This window comes from Ceratotherium simum, chromosome X (genome assembly GCF_057802395.1).
Source record: "Ceratotherium simum simum isolate JZ-2026a chromosome X, ASM5780239v1, whole genome shotgun sequence".
NCBI classification, from domain to species: Eukaryota; Metazoa; Chordata; class Mammalia; order Perissodactyla; family Rhinocerotidae; genus Ceratotherium; species Ceratotherium simum.
In genome coordinates, this window is record NC_141940.1 from 1737732 (window position 1) to 1760439 (window position 22708).

The 22708-nt window shown below is 50.9% G+C and overlaps 1 protein-coding gene across 1 annotated transcript; it reads right to left on the bottom strand.

Moving 5' to 3' along the window:
* Positions 1 to 60: 60 nt before the first annotated feature.
* On the bottom strand, positions 61 to 10832 carry LOC101391553 (long-wave-sensitive opsin 1). Its single transcript, XM_004443325.2, has 6 exons — positions 10721 to 10832; positions 6458 to 6754; positions 5645 to 5813; positions 4331 to 4496; positions 2560 to 2799; positions 61 to 171 (listed from the first exon to the last, which is right to left on the bottom strand). Exons 1-6 carry the CDS (start codon positions 10830 to 10832, stop codon positions 61 to 63), a joined length of 1095 nt encoding a protein of 364 aa, XP_004443382.1.
* Between the last annotated feature and the right edge of the window lie 11876 nt (positions 10833 to 22708).

Here is a 22708-nt window from a genome sequence, read left to right on the forward strand (position 1 = left end):
GGCAGGGGTTACATTTTCTGGTGGGAGGCAGACCTTTTTGTTGTCGGGGCTGGGAGAGAATCATGCAGGTGACACAGACGAGACAGATGAGGCCTCCGTTTTGGAGACGCTGGAGAGTTCAGAACTATCATCCACCTTCTTCCCAAAAAGCTGCAAAATGCAGTTTCGAAACTGGCAGGAGAGAAAGTGTTATTCAGCAGAGCAGGAAGGGCCAATGTGCTATGCTAAAAGTGACGTTGGGGCATTCTGAGGAAGGTGTTCATTAAGTGATGACTTAACACCTTCTCTTCTACTATTCAGAATCCTACAAGGAGAATGGAGAAACGCTCCGGTTATTCCTTGCTTAAGGGGATGCTCTATTCCTGACTAGTTGGTCATATAAGTCATCTAATTTAGCAGCTGATGGTGATTATTGTGGGTCAAGTTGTGTCCCCCAAACAGATATGTTCAAGTCCTAACCGCTGGAGCCTGTGAATGTGACCTTACTTGGAAATAGAGTCTTGGTAGATGTGATTAATATGTACATTACCATGACGTCATGTTGCAGTAGGCTGGGCCCTAATCCAATGACTAGTGTCCCTATAAGAAGGGAATTTGGACACAGACACACAGACACAGAGGAAAGAAGTCCACGTGAAGGTGAAGGCAGAGATCAGGGTGATTCATCTACAAGCCAAGGAACGCCAAGGATTGCTGGCATCCACCGGAAGCTGGGAGAGAGGCCTAGAACAGATTCTTTCTCAGAGCCCTCAGAGGGAACTAACCCTGCCCACACCTTGATCTCAGACTTCTGGCCTCCAGAACTGGGAGCGAATAGATTTCTGTTGTGTTAAGCTGCCCAGGATGTGGTAGTTTGTTACGGCAGCCCCAGGAAACTCATACAGTGACCAAAGATGATGCCAGCTAAGGGGCCCATGCATAGAATGACCTGTATCCAGCATGTCTGGGAAGAGACTCAGAAGCATTTTAGTAAAAAGGAACATGATTTTCATCTTGTTTCTATTCCATCAGTTTGGGGGCCAGATGAGGACTAGGTAGACACCAGTCTAGCCACCACCTTATCTCTTCAGCCAAGAGAGTCTTCTGGCATCAGGAAGACCCTGCTCTTTGCTGCTTGGCCACTAAAGAGATCTGGGCTGTGTTCATTTCTCAAATTATACCTCATATCATCAGTGAGCTAATGACAATGCTTTGAGAATACAGACCAGAAGTGTTTCCTATATATTCCAGGCCTATTCTTGACTTCCTCCAGCTTCCTCCAGCATCAAAAATCTCAAAAATAAAAAACGTAATTGCTGAAATCAATAACAGAAGAAATGGGCTGAATGGCCATCGGAACGGAACTGACACAGTCTTAGGGGGATCAGGAGTGAACAAAAGGAGCAAAATTCCCTGTCCTTATGGAGCTCCATTCCAGAAAATTCTCAGAATGCAACAGGAAAGGATAACAATGTAGAAAGGGTGAAAGCACAGTTTGAACACCTGGAGAGGTCCAGAAGTGCAGACATCTGTCTAGGAGGGGGAGTTCCAGAAAGGGAGAATGGAAAGACTCAAGTAAAGACAGTACTTGGCAAGGTAGCCTAGGATTCCACAAACAAAAGCCAGGCCTAAAAAGAGACAGGAAACAGAGGTCAGGGATAAAACTACACTCTGAATATTGAGGTGCCAACAGTGGAGTCCTGGGGAATCGATTGTGGTACTAGTCCTACTTAATGCTTAAACATCACCCAAAAAATGCGCACTTAATGAACACGACAGAGAGTCAGGGCCAGGTGGGGGGGAAGCGTTGGGGCGACTGTAAATGGGGGAGCAGAGAAGGGCTGGTTGGAAGGAGTGCACTGGGTCTGGTGAAATGTGAGGCCCCTGCAGAGGCAATGTTTCTGACTCATGGACCTTTCTGGTCACCATCAAGTCACATCACAGCTGCCCCTTATTGAAGTGGATGTGATGGGGTCCAGGAAGAATAGGGCACATTGCACTTGGAAGGTGATGGGCCTCGATGGTCATGTGTAACCAACCAAGAGGCCTGGGAGTTGTGGGCAGTTTGCTGCTGAGGCCCAATATTCCAGCCCATGATGGCTGCCACCTGGCCAGACCTTGGGCAGGACCACAGTCTGTCCCTCCTGAACTCACTCATAAAGTCATGAAAGCCTCAGGTCAGTGTGTCCCTGTCGGAGTTAGGGTTGGAAGATGGAAAGATCAAGGTTGAGAGAAGAGTTGTGCCTATAAAAGCAAGAAGGGCACCCCTAGGGTCACTGTGCAAGTATTCAGGCAGTCTTCGGGTTTGAGCTCCAGGACAGCCCTGAGGCCAACAGAAGGGAAGAGCCCATAGCACACAGCACACTGCAGGAAACGCCCATGCCCAGGCCAAGACCATAACAGACTCTAGAGGGAGGGCTGGCTGGGGCTGGGTCATGTGCTGATCCTTCTCTGGTCATTGTCTGGGAGGTCATTATGAGGCTCCCCTCAAACACGATTCCAGGTGGGAGCCATCACTGGGCTCTTCCGCGGGTAGGGGGCGGTCTATTGCTAGTTTGCTCTGCCAAGGGAGTGACTTACCTGCCGGTTCATAAAGACATAAATAATGGGGTTGTAGATAGTGGCACTTTTGGCGAAGTAGGCTGGTAGGGCGGCCACCAGAGGGTGGAAGGCGTAGCCAGGGTGGGCAGCAGCGAAGCATGCGAAGAAGGTGTAGGGCCCCCAGCAGAGGCAGTACGCAAAGACCATCACCACCACCATGCGTGTCACCTCCTTCTCCGCCTTCTGGGTGGACTCGGATTCTTTCTGCTGCTTTGCCACCTGGGGGAGACAGAGAGTTGTGCCCAAGGACAGTGAGTGGGAGAGTCCCTTAGGGCTCTGTATCCAAGGGGACTCTGTGTTGCTATTGCTTGGGCAGTGAGTTGGGGAGGCAGCGAGATGCGGTTGGCCCAGGGATGAGGAATTGTGGGGAGAAGGACATGGGCCCACCCACTGCAGCACTCCAGCCAGCCAGCAGCCAGCTCCCACTTGAGTGAGTGCACGGCCTGGCCTGGCCTTGCAGGAGGAGCTCATGCAGGCTTAAAGGTATCATGCAGCTGGGCCTGGCTAAGATGGCCCTGAGCCAGGGCCTTCCAAGCTCTCAGCTTAGCTTGGCTCCCATGAGGAGTTTGGGAAGGAGCTAAGGAGGCTGTTCTTAGGTTGACTTGGTCCTTTATCAGAGTGTCCCCTCCCATGCTCAGGTCTGAGGGGCTGGGTGGGAGAAGACACAGAGGCTGGCCACCACCTGTTGTGGGCAGGGACTGACAGCAGGCAACTGAGTGGGGATGAGGAGTAACTGTGAGGGCTGGGAGCACTTTTTGGAGCCTGGGCTCCACAGCCCAGAGCTCCCACCGCCAAAGCTGTGGTTGGATACCTGCGGGAGTCAGCTAAGTTGCTTCTGATCCCCGACCACCAATGAGTTGGGGGGAGGAAGAAGGGTGGCAAATTACAGGCTGAAGGCAGTGAGGTGAGGGGAGATTATCTCAAGCCCCATGGCCTCCACTCTAGAAAGAGCTTACAAACACATGCTGATCCGATTGTGGGCACAAGCAGCTTCATATAGGGAAGGTGCCATCCCGAAGGGCCTTCTACTGCCTATGCCAAACGGGATCCCAACAGAAACAGATGGTACAGCCAGATCAAATTGATTGTAGGTGAGTTGATTGACAAAGGGACAACTTACATATGATGTTTGGGGGACCACAAGAGGAGCACAGAGCTCTCAGCACCTCAGGACCCAATCTCGCTCTCCTGCCTTGCTCTGATTTCCTGCGGGGGCTCCCCAGTGGTAGCCCAGCCTGCATGGGTTTCGGGGCTGGGGGTTGCCCATGGGGGGATGGGGCGTGGCTGTGGACCAGATCAGCTGTCCAGGGAGGAGAGTGGAGAGTGGGTCTGGGAGCAGATGGCACATGTGAATCCACTCCTTGACCCACCCCAACAGCCCCATGAAGGGAACAAAGGCACTCCAGTGGCTGCCTTTTCAAAACATCCCTTCCTTTGCAGGTTTCACTTGCAGATCTGGCTGGCTGCACTCCATTGGTGGGAGAGGCAGGCTTTCCACCCTGGGGACACCTGTCCAGGCTCAGGAGGAAATGCAGCTCTGCTGCCTTATTGAGCCCCTCCACGAAGCGGGGGGCAGTCCCTTCCCATCTGGCAGTGGTGAGGACAAGGGAGCCAGGGCTGCAACTGCAGCCCCAAAGGAATTGCCGGATTCACATCTGGTTTGGGGGCAGGAGAGTGGACTGGGTGATCCTCTGTCCCAGCCTAGACATCCTACCAGCCTGGGGTGAAGCCAGGAGGGTGCGGGGCTTACCGCTCGGATGGCCAGCCACACTTGGAGGTAGCAGAGCACAATGACGCTGAGGGGGATGATGCAGCACGTGATCATGAGGACAATCATGTAAGACTGCACCCCGGGGTATGAGCTGCCACTGAACACATCCGGGCCACATGAAGTCTTCAGGCCATGGGGCCAATACCTGGAGAGAAGGGCAGGCAGCCCATCCTGATGTGGACAAGGCAACCTGCCCCCAGCCCCAGCCCAGGCACCCCACTGACTTGGGTAGGGTTGTTGGTTTTTTTTATTGAGGTGAAATTCACATTCCATGAATTAACCGTTTTTGAAGTGAACAATTCAGGGGTATTTAGTACATTCACAATGTTGTGCATCCACCGCCTCTATCTAGTTCCAAAACATTTTCATCACCCCAAGAGGAAACACTTGGTTAGGATTTTGGTAAATCCTTGTCAGTTTTTAGGTCTCATGTCCCCCTCTTTTTTTTTTTTACTGCGGTAAAATACAGATAACATAATTATGTGGTTTGGTGCACTCACAGTGTTGTGCAACCATCACCACTATCTGGTTCCAGAACATTTTCATCACCCCATTCACATCCCCTTTTTACAAAGGGAGGGTGAGGTGCCCTCTTGCCTTCTAAGAACACCTGTGAATACCTGAATCATCTTGCTGGGATCTACTAGGCAGCCACTGTAATAAAGGGATTTGCTTCCAGGGTAGCTATGAGAAGGAAAGAGCATTCCCTCTCCAAACACCACGAGGACTTATTCCCGAGCTTGCAGCGGAAGACAGGGAACTGCAGCGTCCTTGTCCCATCCCTCCCGCTCAAACGGCTGAGCTACTTATGCGGAAATGTGAGTCTTCCTCCAAAGAAGCAGCCTGGCTAGGACACAGATGACCTATAGGCCTAGATGTACCTACAACCCAAGTAGCCTCTGAAAGGGGGGCCCCTCAGAATGTGCAAGAAAGTGGCCTGGGGCAGAGTGGGCAAGAGAGGCCTGGAATCCAAATGTGCCCTGCTTTTGCTTACAGCCATGCCCATGGCCTGAGCTCATCGGCGTTTCTCCGTGTGCTCCCGTGAACTGCTCATGCTTGGGAGAAACAGACCCTTCTAGAGGCTAAGAGACCATGGGGCCCATTTCCATGTTGCAGCCAGGCAGATTCATAGACACCGCACGCTCAAACAGGTCCATCATCGCTTTACTCATGGGGCCACAGAGGTCCAGACACAGGAAGAAATTTGCCCTGAGGTCATAGAAGGAATCAAGAGTCTGACCCTCCCCACTCTGGCCTAAAGGAGCCACCTTTCTGGCACCCTGGCCTCCTTACCTGCTCCAACCAAAGATGGGCGGGGCTGTCCACACAGCAGCCCAGACCCAGGAGAAGGTGATGCCCGCGATGGCCAGCTTGGCATCAAATCTCACATTGCCAAAGGGCTTGCAGACCACCAGCCACCTCTCCCAGGAAATGATGGCTAGGGACCAGAGCCCCGTGATCCCTGCAGGGGAGATCAGACAGACGAGGGCTTTGAGCCTCAAATGTCACTTCCATCCAGAGCAGCCAACAGTTTTCAGGATGGAGAGGCATCCCCCCGCCTACCTGCAAAACCTCATGCTCCAAAAAGTGTTTTCAGGTCCACAGGATGGTGGGTCTCTTGGTCAATTTCTTTCTCTAACACCTGCTTTCCCCATTCCTTCCCCATTGGATCCATATCCCGTTTCTCCTTGCCCTCTCTAATTCAGCCTTTTCGCCTGATTTGGGTGGGAGTTCTGTCTGGGGCGTGCAGAGTCCTCCCCTCCCACATTGTTCTGGGATTATCTGGCTCTACATCTGTCTCCTCCCATGCCAGCTGCACAGCCCCAGACTGGCTGTCCTCAGGCAGAGCCTAACTCAGAGTAGGCACTCAGGGTGTGTTGGACTTAAGCAAGCCAAATTTAAGTGGGTGCTCAGATAGAAGCCTCCAGAACCCTGCAAGCCCTCCCACCTCCATGATGACCCCAGCCCAGCTTCCCGTGCAGGTCTGTCTCTCTTCAAACATGTACCTTGCACATGCACCAGGGGCACATCTGGAGGTTTTCCGTGTGTTTCCTTTACTCACAGCAGGCTGGGTCACCCTCGAGCCTGGGCCCCCAGCTGACTTACCACACAGGGAGACGGTGTAGCCCTCCACGACACACATAGGGTGGCCCAGCACAAAATAGCCATAGATCTGGTTCACAACGCTGATGGTGCTGGCGATGATGGTCTCTGCCAGGTCGGCAACTGCCAAGTTCACCAAGATCCAGTTCAGAGGGTGGCGCAGCTTCTTGAACTTCATGGTGGCTGCCAGCACAAGCCCATTGGTGAAGACCGACGCAATGACCACAAAGACCATCCAGGTGCTGGTGACGTGGTACACCCATCTGGGAGCGATGTGGTAATTGGGGCCTTCAAAGGGGTCTGGAGGCAGGAGGTACAGAGTGGGGAGAGGAGCTGGGCAGCAGCATCACCCACCCATACTGCTACTCCATCCCACTCCTCCCTGCCCCGTCAGAACCTCCCCCTCAACCTTCCTGCCCTCTTGCCCACTGCCCTCGCCTGCAATGGGCTCTTTCCCTCTAGCTTTGCCCATCTGCAAACAACCTTCCCTCCATCCTGTCTCAGGCCAGAGGCTATGGCCTGCTGGACACCCTCACGGGCATCCTTGAACTTAACAGGGCAGAACTCCTCATCATCTCTGTTGGGTATCGCTCCCTGGGCTGACTCACCAGGCCAGTCCTCTGGAGTGCCTAACCCCCAGTGCCTCAGAATGTGACCTTATTTGGAGACAGGGTCTGTACAGAGGTGATCAAGTTATAATGAGGTCATTAGGGTGAGCTCTAATCCAATATGACTGGAGTCCTTATAAAAAGGAGAATTGTGGACACAGACACAAACACATATAGGGAGAAGTCCACGTGAAGATGAAAAGCAGAGATCAGGGTGATGCTTCCACAAGCCAAGGAACACCAAAGATTGCCAGCAACCACCAGAAACTGGGGGAGAGGCCCGGAATGGAGTCTCCCTCAGAGCCACCAGGAGCCAACCCTGCGGATCCCTTGATCTCGGACTGCTGGCTTCCAAAACTGGGAGAGGATACCTTTCTGTTGTTTAAGCTGCCAAATTTGTGGTGAATGTCATGGAAGTCCTAGGAAACGCACACAGGATGAAAAGGGGGGGATGACTCCCCTTTACTGTCACACAGTGGCCCTCCACCTCTCTGCGTTGAAAGAACCTTTTTCGTCATCATTACTTTTCGCAGAATACCTGTAGGGGATATGAGTCACAGTGCCTGCTGCCGTATCACAGCAAAGAGTCTCTGGATTCACCAGGACCTTTTAGTTGTGTGTTACAAAAACTCAACTCAAACCAGCTTAGGAAAAATGGAGATTTCTTGGGTCCCATGGCTAGGAGGGGCGGGGTAAATCTCACCCTCAGCACAATTGGACCCTACAGCAGCCATGACACCCCAGCACTCTGTCTCCCTCGCTCAGCTCTGCTCCCCTCTGTGCACGGGCCTCATTTGCCCTTACCACAGGGAGCTCCTGGAAACCCATCAACATCTGCGACCATGCCAGATGGCACAGGATCCCCAGGGACAGACCTCTGACTACTCTGCTTAGAAGGGAGCAGAGCGAAGCAAAGGGGCTGCCAATAGACCCAAGATCAGAGAACCCCAAAGTGCCAACAGATCTTCTCCAGAAAGTACAGTGGGTTAGTTTGAGAACAGTGGCTGGAACCAGGAGGTCTTTGGAACACTCCAGCTTGCAGGCAAGTGCAAGGAGCTGGAACAGTTTCAAAATGAGTCAGCTGGAGCATCTTTCCCAGACAACCCATGGAGTCCCAATTGGGCAGGGCAGGGACAAGAGGGACGGGGCAGGGACAAGGGCTGTGCATGGTAGGGGAGGGGACAGGAGTGCTCCGAATGTGGGAGGCCACAGCGGAGGGGCCTCTGGCAGTGCAACCAGAGAAGGTGTCCCAGCTTGCCCCTCCCTCCTGAAAGTTCCAGGACTCATTTCAGGAAGAAATGAGCACAAGAAGGGTATCACAGTCAACACCCAGGCAAAGGGACTCTAAGGAATACAGGGACGGGGGAGATTAAGGGTGGGTGCGGGCAGGGAAGCAGGATTTCTTTGAATATACCTTGTTTTCTAGATTTGAATTTGCAATCTTATAAATATTTTATTACATAAGTGTAAAACAAGATTAAAATTTAAAAAGCAATTCCTGAAAATCAAAAATAAAACAAATGGACTTAAATGCATATCCATTGGGTGGCATAATCACAAAGTCAGGGACTATTCTAAGGGGCTTGACTCCTTGAGCTTAGTGGCGTATACCCGATGGATAAAAAGACCTGTCCAGTGTTACGTTTTTGGTAATCATGTTGTTGGTGGCAGTGTTGGTGTCATTATTCTGAGACTATCGTGAATGTGTGTGAGATAAAGGAAATGCATAATTAAATGAGATTCTAATTCTATCCAAAGCCCTTGAGAACAGGATTCTTAGTGGGAGAGAAAGGGGACACAGAGGTCAAACCCAACTGGCTCCACTGGGGAAACAAGTCATTCTTTTGAAATGGGAGAAATAAAAGGAAAGAATCAAGCATTCCCCTGCCTTTTCCATACACACTGTACCCCTGGGGAACCTAAAAGTAGTTGAGGGCGTGTATCTCTTTATCGAAGTAGTCTAGCTAATAGATGAAGGCAGGGTAAGAGAGTCAGAATGTCACCATTTTGCAATCCCCAGTGGTTTAATGGGTCCGGGCATGGAGCTTCAGCAGCTGCCAACACCCTGGAAAAAGGGATGCCTTCCTAATGGAGCAGTCTTGCCAAAACACCCCACAAATCCAACCAGCCTCCCAGCAGATCTGCAGATCAGCTGCCAGGCTACAGAAACGGAATGATGAACAAACACGGTGAGAGCAACATGGGAAGCCGCACGTGGGAAGCTATCAGCAAAGTCTCAAGTGGATGAGTTCAGGGACAAACAACTCATTTTCCTCAACAAATAAATTGCAAGGAGGTCGAGGGGGAAACCTCTAAATTCAAAGAGGACGAAGAGATGTACCAATCAATCCGAACTTGCGGTCCTTACGTGAGCCCTGATTCAGGCAAAGTGAAAACATGTGTGACCTGTTTGTAAACACTGACTAGGAGATGCGATGACATCTAGGCGATGTCACCTTTTAGGTGTGATGGCATTGTTGTTATGGTTTTTAAAGAGTCGTTTCCTCTTAGAGGTACAACTGAGGATTTATGGAGGAAATGTGATGTCTTGGATCTGCTTCCAGAAATCAGATGAGTGAGGGATCCCCAGGAGTTCATTATACTCTCCCCTCTACCTTGGTAGATATTGAATTTTTGGAAAAAAAAACCTTACAAAAAGGAATCTTGGGCATCGACGAAGCCCCGGGGCCTCCAGGGAGAGCGTTGTTGCGTCCCTGTCAAGGACATTCTGGGGAGCCAACAATCAGGCCGAGGCCAACTTCAGGGTTCTCAACCAGTTTGGCCCGGGAATCCTGTTGCTGATCACTGCCCTGGCCGTCAAGGACCTGTTGTAGCTTCTGGAAACCATGGTGCATGAGACGTTCTTGAAGGAACCAACGGTCTTTGGTTTGGAGGAGGGCCCCGGGTAAGGGAGCCGGGGGCTGGGGGTCACTAGGGTCCTCAGCTGTTTGTAGGGCTCACATGCAAAGCATTTTGACTGGGCCACTCCCAGGGCAGAGCTCAGGCTGCCTCAACAGAGTTTTCAGCTTTCTATTGGGCCTAACCTCTCTCTCCCAGGACAGCTCGCAGCGGAAAGGCTGCCCTGGGAGTCAAGCGAGCCTCTTCTGCCGGAGCGTGCAGCCAAAGGCTACGGGCCAGACTGGAGGAGAACAAGATGACTGCTACAGTCTCTTCCTACCCTAAGGTTCTAAAAGCCACTCACCCTCCTCCGGGCCAGCCTTCTCCAGCCTCCTGCCTCCTTTTGGCTTCGGGAGAAGCAAAGGTGAGTCAGACCCGGCTCCTGCCCCAGGAAGCTCAGGGCAGTGCAGCAGATAGACACCTCAGAATTGAAAGTAATGAGTGCTCGCCAGCAGTATGGGGGCACAAGGAGAGAGTCAATGAACTTTCCTGGGACAGGGATTCTCAAGGCATCTGGGAAACCTTTGTGGTTTGAAAATATACATCAATATTATGGTGTCTTTTTATATTCAGAAAGGACCCCCCCCATTCACATCATCATAAGAGCTAAGGGAGAAGACCATCTCACAATGTGCAGAAGAGAGACTCTCTTGGGTGGGGTGGGTGGCCGATGGCCCCCCGTGTGGCCACTTGGGCCTAGTGTCCCAGGAGGGCCACTCCAGCCAGTGTGATCCAGCCTCCACGGCACCTGCTAGCTCACCTCTGGTGGCGTTGCTGTTGGTGTAGGTGAAGACGCTCGCCTGAGTGCTGTCCTCAAAGCTGGCCTGCGGCTGCCCACCTGCAAGCCTTTGGGGGCGCCACTGCTGGGCCATGGCTCTGGAAAGCCCTGTCCCCGATGCCTGCCAGCCCTGGCGCTGCCCAGGGGTCACGGCGCTTTATACCAGCCTGCGGGATCAGCGCAGGCCTTCTCACCTTAAAAGCCCCCAAACCCTTCCCCATCTGTTCTCTTAATTGGGCCCGAGACTTAGACCTCCTCCTCCCTCACCACTCGCCTCTTGGCTCCTAAGGCGAGCCCACGAGGGCGGCTCAGAGGGATTTGCTGGGAACCGAACTTGGAGCCCTGGCTTTTGGAGGTGGCTGTGGGAGCTGCCGTGGGTCCTCGCTCCCGTTTACATGTCCCCTGTTCCCTTCTACCGCGTGGCACCGGCTCTTAGGTCAGGCGGGTGCAAGGGCCAGAATTTTCAGGTTGAAGTGTGGGTAGGGAAGCAGCCCAAAGTCCAAATCCGCCTTTCCCATCTGGTTCTGCCCAGAGCCCTGGGAAGTAGGGGGCCAAGAGAGTTCCCAGAGCTGACGCCTAGAACCTCAGATCGGGCCGTCTCGGTGGGCCCAAATGGATGCACGCTGCGCTGGGGTGGGAGCCTCCACCATGCATTTTGCTTTCCACTCCTTTGGTTACCAGCTTGCTCATCCAGGCACTCCCAGCAGCCCTCCCATGGGCACTGAGATCCCATCTGCTCAAGTCTTCCTCCCCTGAGTTCACGACCTTTCCTTGGACTGCCCTTGACTACAGCCTCCCTCTCGACTTGCCTTCAAAAGCAAACCTCGCAACAGAGTGTTGCAGGTGGGCTGCCTCCGCTGTCCCTCTTTGCCTACTGCAGTCTGGCTAATTGCCCAATTCCTCAGCCCCGCCTGTTTCCAACTGAGGACCTCTGTCCTCCTCCATAGGCCCCCCCTTAGGGAGCACATCCTCTCTTGTGGCTTCTGCAGCTCCTCTCTACTCAGTCCCGAAATCTAGCTGCCATCGGGCACCTCCTTTGAGTTGGCCTTAAGCTCAGTAAAACCAAGACACAGGCTCATGGCCTCACTTCCCCGGTCTCAGTGCCGTGACTCTTCAGCACTCCACACTAAGGTTCCTGGTGACGTGGCCGCTCCTGCAGGTGGAGGGGAAGCTGCTGAGCTGAGGGCCTGAGCTGCATGGAGCCCCAGCTCTGCCACCCACAGCAAGAATGGTGCCTAGCATCAGTCTGTGCCTGCCATGTGCCAGGTGCCAGGCTAGGGGCTCTGAGTGGAATCGAAGGAAAGCCTCCTGGCCACAAGCTTGGGAGGGCCCATTGGCAGCCTGGAAAGCTGGGTTTTTCCTAACCGCAGGAGAGAGTGCACCTAGCACTTCCACTCCTAGATATCTACCCAGAAGAGATGAAAACATATGTCCACACAAAAACTTGAACAGGACTGCTCGTGGCAGCACCATTCACAAGAGGTCAAAAGGTAGAAACAGTCCAAAGGTTAATCAACAGATGGCTAAATAAACAACATGTGGTCCAGCCATGCAGTGGAGTATGAGTCAGCCATGAGAAGGGATGAAGCACTGACACATGCCACCACGTGGATGAACCTCGAAAACATGACGCTAAGTGAAAGAAGCCAGACACAAAAGGCCACCTACCGTATGATTCCATTTTTATGAGATGTCCAGAAGATGGAAATCCATAGAGACAGAGCAGATTAGTGGGTGCCAGGGGCTGGGGCATGGGGCAATGGGGAGTGACTGTTAATGGGGACAGGGATTCCTTTGGGAGGTGATGAAAATATTCTAAAATTAGATTGTGGTGGTGCAGCCACTGTGGAAAACAGTATGGTGGTTCCTCAAAAAAATGAAAAATAGAACTACCATAGGATTCAGTAATGCCACGTCTGGGTATATACCCAAGAGAATTGAAAGCAGGGGCTCATAGTGCGAACATAGCATGTTCAGGTGGCACTGTGATGCACAGGTCGATGTGACGAGGCACAGGCCGATGTGACAAGGCCAGACCGCTAGAACTCAACTCCAGATGGTGTGACTTCCAAGTCCATGCTTTTCCCTCCCCCTGGGTCCCAGGGAGCTTTATCTACCTCTTCCCACCAGGGTCAAAGGATCAGAGCATCTGAGAACATGAGAGCTGGATGTGGGCCTCCTCTGAGATCGCCTGCCCAACAGGCGATCCCTTCTGAGCATAGAACACAGGAGCACCTAGCCCCAGCACCTTCACGGATGGCCTGGGTGGCGTTGGATGGGGCGACCCCTCCCTTTCAGGCCAGGTTCTCTTTCTGTCTAAAGGGAGATGACCAATCCTGCCTGTCCCCTCACCCACAGAGCTGCTACGGGCATCCAAGGCTGCATGTTGTTTGGAAGTTCTTTGCAAAGGTGAAGTGCCATCTCAGTGGGGGTCAGGCAGGGGAGGAGCAGGACATCTGGGCGAAGCCTCCAGCTTGAGCCCAGGAGCTGGCCCACCCTTGGCCAGCATTACACTAATGACTGAGCTCACTTGTGGGTCTGCCCCAAGACCCTGGGGAAGGGGAGGGGAGGAGGCGAGATGGCAGTGAGTCCTGGACCTCCCCCGTCTCTGCAGAGTGGGGAGCTAATTGATGATTAGGGCTAACAGAAGATCAGGTCCCATTTTAGCTGAAAGCAGATTACCGCCCTGGAAAGTCACTGAGCACCTGGGCACACACGTGTGCTCCCCAAGGGCAAGTGAAAGCTCACTCGGGGTCCTGCACTCTGGCAAAGGGTGGATGAAAGGGGAGGGGCACTCAAGAGGGAGATGAAGAACAAGGAGTGGGGCAAAAATGTGGGTGAAGAGCAGCAGGAGAAACAGGAGGGGGAGGAGAAAGGGCCAAGCCAGGAGACCGGAGAAAGCTGAGGGGCGTTGCCAGGCCCTCCACTCTGCCCTGGCTCTCCTGCCCTAGCCGCCAGCTGGAGCTGCCTGGCCAGGCTGGAAGATGAGAAGCCGGACTTGTCTCTAATCCGACTACTCCTAAATGACTTGGCTGGGGGCTGCTGATTAGGAGCCCTGGGGGCTGACTGTCACCTTGATTCAGCTCTTGGCTCCGGCTAGCAGGCCAGGGGCTTTGTCATTAACAGGTGGTGGCTGCTAGAGCTACAGGGCAAGGAACCACTTGGCGATTTGCCTTTGACTTTTTTGTTATTGTGATAAAATATACAGAACATGAAATTGACCATCTTAGCCATTTTAAGTGTGCAGTCAGTGGCATTAGTACGTTCACACTGTTGTGCAGCCATCCCCACCATCCATCCCCAGAACTTTTCATCTTCCCAAACGGAAACTCTGTCCCCATGAAACACTAACCCCTTCTCCCTCTCCCCCAGCCCCTGGCACCCACCATCCTACTTTCTGTCTCCGTGATTCTGACTCCTTTAGGGACCTCATACTGGTGGAATCATAGAGCATCTGTCCTTTTGTGTCTGGCTTAGCTCACTTACCATAATGCTTTCAAGGAGTATCCATTGCCTTTGACTTTGTATTTGGAACAGATTTATATATATCAAATTTTAATTTTTATGTGGTCAAATCTGACTTCCACCCTGATTTCCTCAGAGAGCTGTAAACATGCACCATGTATATAAAGTCCAAAGACAGGAGTCGGACCGTTTCCCCATTTCTGTGACTGTCCCACCGCGTCCTGAATCCCTCACCTCAGAACCTGACAACAATCAGATTCACTACTCACCCCGCCCTCCAGCTGACCAGTTCCCCAAACCTGCCGATGTTCCCTCCTCTGAATAGTCTCCAGAGTCTCAGCTCGCTCCCGTAATCTCACTCCGCCTGCTGCAGGTCTCCTGAAGTGCCATGTCCACACTCTGGGGCCTTCAGCAAGTCGGTCACCATCTCCAGAAGACGCGTCCTCATCAGGAAGGTGGGGATAACATTCACTTGATGTAAGACTTGAATGAGATCATCCTTTTGAAAAGTTCTAGCACAATATTTGGTACAGAAAATTCAGTCAAAGATTCATTCCACAGATACTCCTCAAGTACCGATTGTGGGCTAGGCACTGTTCTAGGTCCCTGGGGAACAAACTGACGGAGGTCCCTGCCCTCTTGCAGCTGCCATTCTAGTGGGAAGAGACACCGTGAACACCAGACATAATAAATAAGCTGTGATAAGTAGGATGGAGGACAGGAAGAGGAAAACAGGATGTGGAGGTTGGGGGCACCAGGGTAGGGAGGGAATGGATACCTGTTTTTCTAGGGCATCAGCGTGGTCCTCTCGAGGAATAGCAAGGAGACCAGGGTGGCTGGAGCAGAGTGAGCGAGTGGAAACTAGGAAGAGGGAAGGTCAGAGGGGGGTGGGGGCCAGAGCTTGTGTGTCCTGGAGGCCATTTTCAGCATGTTAGCTTTTGCTGTGAATGAAATGGGGAGCATCGTATGATTCTGAGTGAAAAGTGACACGATCTGACTTAGATGCTAACAAACTCTCCCTGGTGGCTGTTCTGAGAGTAGCAGGGCCAGGGCAGAAGCAGGGGGACCAGGTGAGAGATGGTGAAGGTTCCTCCCAGGGAGGGCCCAGCAGGCTGCTGAGGTGTGTCAGATTCTGGATATCTTTTGTAGGTATAGCCAACAGGATTTCCTGTTGGCTTATGTGGAAGCAGTTGGACAAAGGGAGGAGTCAAGACCAACCCCAAGGTTAGGCGCCTGAGCAACTAGAAGGATGCAGTTGTCCTCAGCTGAAAAGTCAGGGCCACAGGCAGTGGGGGTCTGCCTGGTGGAGGGAGGGTGTGAGCATCAGGAATCCAGGCATAAATGGCCAATTTGAGGGTTGGAAAGAAGCCACCACCTCGACCTACAGACAGTATTCAAAGAGAATATGCTGAACTACTTTATCCCAATCAGTGTGAAAATCTGGATGAAATGGACAAACTCCTAGAAAAACACAATTTAACAAAATGGTCTGGAGAAGAAATAGAAAATCTGAAGAGTTCTGTATCTATTAAGACATCGATGCCCTAATTTCGAACCCAGCCACAGGGAATGTCTCTGCTGCAGTGCTGACCCACACAGGCCTAAGCGGATTTTTAGCCTGGATATGCCTCTCCTGTATCATCTTCACCAGTAATTCTCAGACATTTGCGGCTCATCCCCAGAGGTTTTTATTCTCACACAAACAAACAAAATCAACAAAAGATAGCTAGAAAGTTTTGGTGCGAATATCTGAAATCTGAATGGACTAAAACTTGTCATGCCTCCACCCCGTCATCCTGTTTGCTGTGCTAGCCACACAACCACAACAGAGAAGAAACACACAGTTTTGTTCATTCACAATATTATGGAATTTTACTCCAGAAAAACCTGTTGGACTTTTGTTGCTTCATTTTCTTTCTTTGTTTCGTTTTCCTTGTATTTTTAAATCTATTTTTCTTCTTTTTACTTGAAAAAAAAAAGGGTTTTATTTCCAATCTGATCCATGGTTACAATCTAGTTCAGAGCCAAGCCTCAAACGCTACAGAATTTCCACTGTAATTGAATTGTTTAGTGTTTGGGTATAAAGAGCTTTCAAAAAGGTATATTCTCCGAAGCCAGTCACAAAAGGACAGATGCTGTATGATTCCACCTGTATGAGGTCCTAGAGTAATCAGATTCAAAGAGACAGAAAGTAGGATGGTGGGTGCCTGGGGCTGGGGGGGGTTAGTGTTTCATGGGGTCAGAGTTTCAGTTTTTCAGGATGAAAAAGTTCTGGAGCTTGGGTGCAGAAAATTTACTACTACTGAACTGTACACTTAGAAATGATTAAGATGGTAAAGTTTATGCTGTGTGTATTTTACCACAATTACAATAAAAAATATTCTCCATTACACTGTCACTTACAGCACAGCCAAAGTAAACTGGATAAATCGAATTTGTGCAAGATAAAAACAGTTTCCGCACAGCAAGATAAAAGCGGTAAAAGCCATTAAGGCAAAAGTGCTCTGTAATCCCCATGTCTCAGAGAAATCCAGAGGAACAAAAAGAAGTTGTTAAACAGTTGGCACCGAGGTCTCTGATAGGGGAACGTGTGGGTCTATGACAGAGGCACTGCCCTTTCCCAAGTATTGGTGTCTGCATTGTCACTACTTGATGAACACAAAGTCAAAGACTGTGGGCTATGTTTCTGCCAAACTCCAAATGGGCCAACCACGCGTTTGGCTTTGAGCTTGAAGCTGGGTTAGGCAAGGACCAGTCACTTCTTAACTCCTTGGGGTGTGTCCCAGGCAGCCCCTGCCTGCTCAAGCCTCACGTGGGAGGAGAACTCCCACTGCCAGGGGGCTCAGAGGCTGCCACCTCCGTCTGTGTGTCCCCCCGCCCCCTCCCACACATCAGGCTTCTCTTTTCCCGTTACTATTGTTATGTCCAAACTGGCTTCTTTATATCCTAGGACAAAGAAAATAAGAAATTTGCTTCACAAATCTTGAAGAGATAGGAGATGTAATGTTGCATGTTAATCGGAAATTTCGATCTGAACTCATTGTTTTAAATACATGCGTATAGATTTGTACATTTTACGCGTATTTCCCAGTACTGTCTATCAAAAGAAGTACAAGGTGAGCCTGGAGCATCTCTGTTGCGTCAGAAACTGTGGGGAACGGCAAAAGGACATGGGAGCTCCCACTGGCCAAACATGGCAAAGTGAGAATCAAAAAGAATTTCTGACACGAAGGGAATCTGTGCAAGCCCCTCTCCATACTGGGGCGCAAAATGTTTCATTGCTTGTGTTTGAGCGACTTCGTTTTCCCAGCTGCCAGCTGTTAGCGCAGGGACGCTTTGTGGGCGGGAAGGGACCACCGCTTGCCTGCGCTCTAGCTCTCGAGCGCCCTCTTCTGGCGACGCCGTGCCGCTCGCCCAGCTAGATTGCGCTGCGCGGCCACCCAGGGCTGCTTCCGCTTTCTTCGCCTCTTCCCTCCGTCCACCAGCACCGGCCTCTGTCCCGATCCTTTTCAGATCTGCCCCCAGCTGTCCCCACGTAGGATCCGGCCGTGTCCTGCGAGGATGGATCCTGGTCGGTGTGTCCTGGGACCGCTGGGACCCTTTGTTCCGCCCCGCTGCCCTGCCACACCCTAGTGTCTTCTGGTCCTGCAGATGCTTCTGGTTGCTAGTTGTCTGTGTTTCCTGGTTTCCCGAGAAACATGTAGTTGGGGGGGGGGTTTCATTCGTTCTTCTCGTGTTTTTGTGCTTTTAGAAGTGAAGGAATTTGGGGGTTTTGCTGCCTTCCTACTCCACCTGAACCCAGAAATCTCTTCATTATCTTTTTTTCTTTTCAAAAAATTGGTTTTTAAATTGTGCTAAAATACACATAACATAAAATTTACCGTCGTAACCATTTTTAGGTGTGCAGTTCAGTGGCATTAATACAGTCGCATTGTCTTCATTGTCGTTTTTGTATTATCATTAATTCAATTTGTGGTCGAGTTAATTGTTTTTTTATGTTCACTCTCACAGACAGTGGGAATCAGACAAAAGCTTACACAATATTTATGCAATTAAATTTATCAACAAGATGTGCACATGCAACATGCTTCCCTTTAATTGTCTGCCACTGTTAGGGAAACAATTCCAAATAGAAGCCCAGGGCGAGTCTGATTTTAACAGTTATATTTCCTGTAGCTCAGGGCCCCATGTGTTTTTTTTTTGTGAGGAAGATCAGCCCTGAGCTAACATCCATGCCAATCCTCCTCTTTTTGCTGAGGAAGACTGGCCCTGGGCTAACATCCGTGCCCATCTTCATCTACTCTATATGGGATGCCGCCACAGCATGGCCTGACAAGTGGTGTGTTTGTGCGCGCCAGGGATCTGAAGCCACGAAACCCAGGCCGCCAAAGCGGAACGCGAGCACTTACCTGCTTGCGCCATCAGGGCCCGGCGTTTTTGTTGTGTGTATTCCCTTTATCTATTACTGTGTGTGTTCCTTTTATCTGTCCCGCCTTTTTTACACAGTACAACAAGAGATATGCTTTGTTTCCATTGTTCTGGAAATGTTTTTACTGTCTTTGATTCAGGTAGCTGAGGACAGAAAGCTTGTTCCCACTGGATCTGGTAGCAGGTCGCCCTTCCTTCTTTGGGGGAGTGGCTTGCCTCTCTGTAAGGCTGTGACCCTCCTGGTGGCCTTAGGGGAGGCTCCAGGTCACCTCCTGCGAGGTCCACCCCCCCTTGCTCTGAGTCTGATTAGTTGAGCTTTGCCTTGACAAGTGACATTTCTGGTGAGGTTGTGATTACAAATTGGATTTATCCAGTTATAGTCTGGGAGGAAGGAGGACCAGCTCTGCAGCTCAGCGGCCCCTGGGAAGAGGCCCAGCACACCACCAGCACCACCATGCTTAGAGATGAGCTAACTGCCTTTGGTCAGGTTCTCCGCTGACTTGTGATAAACTGCACCTGAGGTTAGTTATAAACGTATTATAATTTTGCTATCGTCTGAATGTTTGTGTCCCCCCCAAATTCGTATGTTGAAATCCTAATGCCCAAAGTGCTGGTATTGGGAGGTGGGGCCTTTGGGGTTGATTAAATCATAAGGGCAAGCCCTCGTGAATGAGATTATACCCTTAAAAAAGAGGCCTTATAGAGCCCCTCCCATTCTTCCATGTGAGGAGACAACGAGAAGTCTGCGACCCAGAAAAGGGCCCTCATCCGACCATGCTGGCACCCTCATCTCTGACTTCCAGCTTCTAGCATTGTGAAAAATAAATATCTGTAGTGTATTAGCCACCCCACTCTATGGTATGCTGTTATAGCAGCCTGAATGGATGAAGACAGGAAATTGGTACTGAATAGTGGGGTGCTGCTGTAACAGATACCTAAAAATATGGAAGCAGTTCTGGAACTGGGTAATGGGTAGAGGCTGGAAGAGTTTGGAGGCCCGTGCTAGAAAAAGCCTGCACTGCCATGAACGGACCTTTAAAGGCAGTTCTGGTGAGGACCCAGAGGTTAAAGAGGAGAGCTGTAGAGAGAGCCTCAGTCTTCTTAGAGAATACCTAATGGGCTGTGAACAGAATGTTTGTAAAAATATGGATGCTAAAGGCCATTCTGATGAGGTCTCAGATGCCAATGGGGAACATTCTATTGGAAATTGGAGGAAAGGCCATCCTTGTTATAAAATGGCAATGAACTTTGCTGGATTGTGTTTGTGTCCTAGTGTTTTATGGAAGATCGAATTTGTGAGTGATGAAATTGGGTGTTTGGTTGAGGAACTATCTAAGTCAAGTGGTGAAAGTGTGGCTTGGCTTCTCTTGAATGCTTTCGGTATGATGCGAGAAGAGAGAAATGACTTGAAGATGGAATGGCTAATCAAAAGGGAAGCAGAACTTAAAAATATGGAAAATTCTCAGCCTATCCATATTGCAAACAATGAGAAGGCATATTTGGAAGAGAACACTAAGGGTGTGGCCGTGCCACCCTTTGATAAGGAGACGGGTGTGGGGGTGAACCATGGACTTCATCAGCCCCCCAGCAGGAAAACTGCCAATTTGAACTGAAGGGAAGGAAACAGGAAGGAAGGAAGGAAGGAAAGCTGTGGAACTTCTTAGAGTTCACAGGACAGGACCATAGAGCTATTCTTCAAGACAAGGGAAGGACCCCAGAGGCTATTCAGAGATCATCAGTGCTGCCTCCTCGGTTTGAGGAGGGGCATTTGCCTGGGTTTCATCAGGCCAGATGACCCCTGCCCAAAACTGTGGGGACAGTGCCTCCCAAAGACCCCTTGGTGGTGCTGCCCAGAGCACGGGGGCAACCCCTGCCAGCAGAGCTCGGGGAGTGTGGCTCCTTCCACCTGGTTTTCAAAGGATGGAGCCACTTGGAGCTGCAGGCATGCAACCCAGGCAGAGGGCCATGGCTAGGACAATGCCCAGCAGAGCCCTGGGGTCAGGGCTGCCCCTGGGGCCCCAGACTGGTAGAGCCACTGGTGTGTGGTTCCAGCCTGGGAGAGCCGCAGGCACGTAACTCCAATCCCTGAGAGCTGCTGTGTGGGCTGTGCCCCACAAAGCCTTGGGGACAGGGATGCCCTGGTATGTCCAGAAGGCAGGACCCCTGCCCCAGTGTGCCTGGTGGGCAGATCACTGAGTTCAAGAAGACGATTCTCAAGCCTTCGGATTTGATGTTGTTTGCTCTGTTGGGTTTCACACTTGCTTGGGACCTGTAAGCTCTTTCTTTCCAATTTCTCACTTTTGGAATGGGTGTGTTTGCCCTGTGCCTGTCTCACCATTGTATTTTGGAAGCACAGAATTTGTTTGATTTACAGGTTCACAGCTGGAGAAGAATGTGCCTCCGGATAAATCGGACCTCGAGTCTCACCCACATTGGATTTAGATGAGATTTAGGTGAGACTTTAGACTTGTGAGTCAATGCTGTAACTGGTTAAGACTTTTGGGGCTGTTGGGATGGAATGAATGTATTTTGCTTGTGAGAAGGACGTGAAGGGGATCCAGGGGCAGAATGCTAAGACAAATTTGGATGAATAAAAGTCAAGGTTAATATGCTCTCAACCCAAATTCCTCTAACAAAAGACAGTTGTGGGTTTTCGAATCCATTCGTTATACAAGTGTCTGAATCTCCATCTGTGGTCATTGTCTCCAAGTTTGCTTGAGTATTTTCTACATTGCAAGTCTTCTCTTTCCCATGGTGGCATCAAGGAGATCTACTGTGGTTCTGATGTCAGGGCCTGTGCAGTCCAGTCTGCACAGGCATAACCTGTTAAATGGAGAAACAGAGAAAGAACAAGAAGAAAAGATTTCATTGTGTGACTGTTAGAAAATGCCACACTAAGGACAATGCCAAAAACATTCAAGGACAGATAATGACAGCTGGCTCTCCATCATCAATTTCCCTTGTTCCCTGAAAGTCCTTTGTAATTATGTCTTGTTCCACTGGTCTTGGGCCAGCTGCCTACCCCAGGAAGTCACCTGCTTCCGGTAAGGGTTTGTCCTCAGACTCCTGAGCTTCAATCCTCTCTAGGTTAAGCCGGGTTCTTCAGGTTGTTTCAGGCTCTTCTCAGGATCTGGCGTGGATCTCCAATGTATCTGCTCTCTAGTGCTGCGTAACAAGCCACCCCAAAACGTCATGGCCTAAAACAAGGATTTGTTATTTTTTATGAGTTTATGTGTTGATTGAGCTCAAGGGGGTGGTTCTTTGCTCCACATGGTGTTGGTCGGGGTCCCCCATGTGACTTCATTCAGCTGGGAGCATAGCTGAGGAGGCTGGAACGTCCAAGATGGCCTCAGTCCCGTGGCTGGCAGTCGCTGCTGGCTGTTAGCTGGGTTGTATTATTGTCTTCCGAGTGGCATCTCATCCTCCAGGGCCTCTCTCCCTATATTGTCTCTCGAGCAGGACAGCCCAAACTTCTTTCCATGGCACTGGCTTCCAAGAGGGCAAATACGGAAACTGCAAAGCCTCTTCTGGCTCAGGCCTGGAAGTCACCCAGTGTCGCTTCTACCACATTCTATTAATCGAAGCAAGTCACAGGGCCAGCACTGGTCAAGAGAAGGGGAAATAGACTCTATCCGTTGTTGGGAGGAGTGGCCCAGTCATATTGCAAAAGGACGTGCAGGATGGGAGCAATTGCAGTGGCCATCTTTGGAAAGAGTCCTCCCATCCAGTGAGAAGTGCTCTGTCAGTCCCCACATCTAAGAGAAAAGCCAAGGGACAGGAAGAAGTTGTTAAACAGTTGGCACCGAGGTCTCTGATAGAGGAAGGTGTGGGTCTATGACCGCGACACTACCCCTTCCCAAGTATTGCTGTCTCTGTTGTCACCACTTGATAAGCCTTCGTGTGGCTACAGTTGCCAGGCTGTACACCTCGACACTATCCTGCTGGGCCATTTGTTTCCAGCCACCTTGGGCCTGACAGTCTGTCCATTTTGTGTGTCACTAATGCTATCAATAAGCAAGGGAGTTTTAACCCTTGGAATATGATCTTTCAGATGGTATAAAAGTCACTGTGCTGAGA